Source organism: Scomber scombrus, chromosome 21, assembly GCF_963691925.1.
Source record: "Scomber scombrus chromosome 21, fScoSco1.1, whole genome shotgun sequence".
Lineage (NCBI taxonomy): Eukaryota > Metazoa > Chordata > Actinopteri > Scombriformes > Scombridae > Scomber > Scomber scombrus.
This window is the reverse complement of record NC_084990.1, coordinates 12812318-12815870: the sequence shown is the minus strand read 5'-3', so window position 1 is coordinate 12815870 and position 3553 is coordinate 12812318. Positions and strand designations below refer to the sequence as shown.

General features: G+C 39.1%; 1 protein-coding gene across 1 annotated transcript; it reads left to right on the top strand.

The window, feature by feature from the left end:
* The first annotated feature begins 1600 nt into the window (after positions 1-1600).
* Positions 1601-2853, top strand: LOC134003879 (neurexophilin-1-like). Its single transcript, XM_062443227.1, has 2 exons — positions 1601-1660; positions 2125-2853. The coding sequence occupies exons 1-2, from the start codon at positions 1601-1603 to the stop codon at positions 2851-2853; spliced, it is 789 nt and encodes a 262-aa protein (XP_062299211.1).
* Positions 2854-3553: the final 700 nt, after the last annotated feature.

Sequence of the window (3553 nt, the reverse complement as noted above, 5' to 3'; positions counted from 1 at the left end):
ATATCTAAAACTGGAAAACTGATTCACTAAGATTGTACTTGTATCATGGTAGAAGCCATCATGCTGGCATCGACAGACTTCTACTGGGACACACCTTGTCCCACCCCCACAATCACAAGCCAGCAAACCTGTTCACATCATCCACGCTGCCATTAGGTGTGTCCAAACACTCATTTGTTTGGATGTCAACTTCCAAAAACTGGTTATGTAATGCAATGTGTATTTGCTTATCTTGCATACAGAGGTATCTGTGATCCTTTCCTTTTTAGATTGAAATGCTGATCTTCTCATGATTTCAAATCAGGGTAGACTTGCTTACATTGTCTATTCTTCAGCACACACACTATAGAACATTAATTTTTCCTAAAAAAGTCATAAAATTAATTGACTTGACTGCAAATATGATGAAGAGGCATTTGTCAGAGTCAAGACAGTGGAGGTAGGGGGATGCAAATCAAAAGGCAGCATTATGCACTTCTGGTGTTAATAGAACTTCCATTTTCCCACGAGTTCATTGTGACTGTAAGAGCTGTAATAATTCCAGCTGTATGATCTTTATAATTAGAAAGTGTAAATGCAGGTGAGACATCTATAGATGAGAGAAGCCCTTAAGAAATCTAATTTACATACATTTCACATTGAGCACAAGAGTGAACATTAATTTTAATATCTCACTTTGGACTAAAGTTCTCTGAATATAAAATGCTTGTAAACATGTTTTGATCCAATCATCCGGACTCTCTGAATCATTATGCCTAATGTGACATCTTATAATGTATTAGTCACCTCTAAAATGTGGCTGCCTTGATGGCTCTAGCTCAGCCTGTACTATGCTATGTGGCCACAAGATGGCAGCAGTATTACATCATTTTGTATGAGTGTACCTTGGTCGTTTCTACATGGTAATTACCATCTAGACACGACTAAGGTAAACTCAGACAAAATGATAACCCTGGATATGGGAGCAATCTCACGAGAGTGATCTCTTTCACCCAAAACATGATCTGAAGTGTTTGTTAAACCTAACCCTAACCAGACACCATAAATAAAATCATTATTTTCTACAATAACAAACAACATGCACAATGAAGGAATAATATGCTCAAATCTTGCAAGAGTAAGTAAATTCTCATTTAAAACGTGTTAATTGAATAAAATAAGATATTCATTCAATTATATTTCAATTGTGTCTTTGTATGTGTGTGTGATTGTGTGAGTGAGTGAGAAAAAGGGGGTAAAGAGGGAGTGTGTGTGTGAGAGAGAGAGAGAGAGAGAGAGAGAGAGAGAGAGAGAGAGAGAGAGAGAGAGAGAGAGAGAGAGAGAGAGAGAGAGAGAGAGAGAGAGAGAGAGAGAGAGCAGCAAAACCTGGTGTTAAAAATCTTGAGATCTGAGAAAGCTTTCCAGTCTGTTCTGCTGTGAGCGGCAGCAGCAGCTCACAGAGGGTCTCCTGCTGATGTATTTCTAACATAGTCTAATGTAGATTTAGTTATTTTAACATGGATTTGAAAGAGGTTTGAGCAAACTTGTATTCAACTCCAAAAGTCAACTTCACCTGAATGAACCTCAGGTGGGAGTGGATGGATGTTCAGATTAATGCACCATGGAGACATTTGCCAGACAGTGCTTTGTTGGGATACTTCTGAAAGGGACATTTTGTTTGGTAAGTCGACCAAATAGAAGCAATGGATGTTGTAGATGAAAAGTAATATTTACTTTGCATTTTAAGTGACTTTAATTTTGTTGTTATATTTTGTACTTTTTACTTATCCATAAATAAAATTATTATGTTGCAGTTTTACATGCCAAATTACACTACACGTTTATTGATACATTTGTGGAGTTTAGCATGTGGTGGAGTTAGATCACACAGAAGATTATATTGTATGCCGGCACCTTTGTATTTTAGCCAAGTTTGAAAGCAGGACTAATGTCTACAATGTGTGTCCTTCTTCCTTTGTTGTACATCACATTTTGTCAGGGCTTTCAACATAAATAACTCATTTTTTAGGGAATTAGAAAGTGTGTGAATTGACTCCCCTGACATGCTCAGCCACTCCATTTCAATCATTAATTCACTTCCAGCTGTATTTGATGTCCAGTTTCTCTCCTTGTTTGGTTTTCTAGGTGGTTTTTGGGCAAAACCAGCCCCACAGCAACTTCACCTTTGGCAAGGGAACATCGACTGAAGAACATTCTTCACAAATTAACTTGATCCAAACCAGGAGCTTGATGGAGAACACCAAATTATCCATCAGTCCTTCTATCCCTCTTTCAAAGCAGGGACTTTGGCAAATAATTGGAGGAAATTCCCAATCACGCTCCAACCCATCCTCAAAGTTAAAGCTTCGCCCGATCATAAAAGTTCATGGAGCTTCAAAATTTTCCAGGACGTTCAGCTGGGGGGACTTTTATTCAAACATCAAGACAGTCAAGCTGAATTTGTTGATCATGGGCAAGATTGTGGATCACAGGAATGGCTCACTTGGGGTTTACTTTCGCCACAACTCCACAGGTGTGGGCAATGTGTCAGTCAGTCTCGTCCCACCTGTGAAGGAGGTGGAGTTCGACCTGGAGCGCCAGAGCGTGGTCAACCCCAAAGACTCCAAGACGTTCAACTGCAGGGTGGACTATGCAAGAACTGAACGCAACAAGAAGGTGATGCTGTGTAACTATGACCCATCCAAGACATGCACTCAGGAACAAACCCAGAGCCACGTCACCTGGATGTGCTCCAAACCTTTTCGGGTTATCTGTATCTACGTGTCTTTCTACAGCACGGACTACAGACTGGTTCAAAAAGTCTGTCCAGACTATAGCTACCATAGTCCAGGAGCTAACCTGCCCACAGGTTAACCAGAATAAGATGTAGAGCCTCTGGAAAATAAAGTTTCAATAAATTCACAAAGAGAAATCCAGTTTGAGAAGCTGCAAGCCAGTCTCTGGGACTGTTTTGGAAGTTTTTAGGTATAGCGATTCTCTTATAGAAAATGTTTTTCCAAGTATGACAGTACACCAGATACTTTAACCCATATGTTTTGGGTAATATGTAACAGTTATATTGGCCTGTTTTTATCAAATATATAATTCCTGCCCTAATATATTGCTAAAATGAAATGAGTAAATTTTTTCCAAATCTCCACATTTCCTTCCACCATTTTACAAGGTATATTGAGTCTGTTTGGTAATACTGTATGGAAGTGGGAAGGGGGAATGGTTCAGGAGGATGTGATGTTACATGGATGATCTTTGTCATGTTAATGTATTATTCTTACATCCATGGGAATAGGGGATGGTACCATGCATCTCTTTTTGGTTTGTACACTTATGTTATGTATTGCCCTCACTCTCTCATGTATTTCCTAACATGCTGCACTGTATTTTGCCCAATAAAATATATGTATATATCAAAATAGCATAGCGTGACCATAAAACCAACCAACCCTTCGAACCAAATGGGCAAGATTCATTATTTCACAAACAAGCATTTGTGATGGCGGTGTACCGTCTTTCAGTGTGAATGTTTCTTTACACAACCTCACTTTGAGAAGTTTAG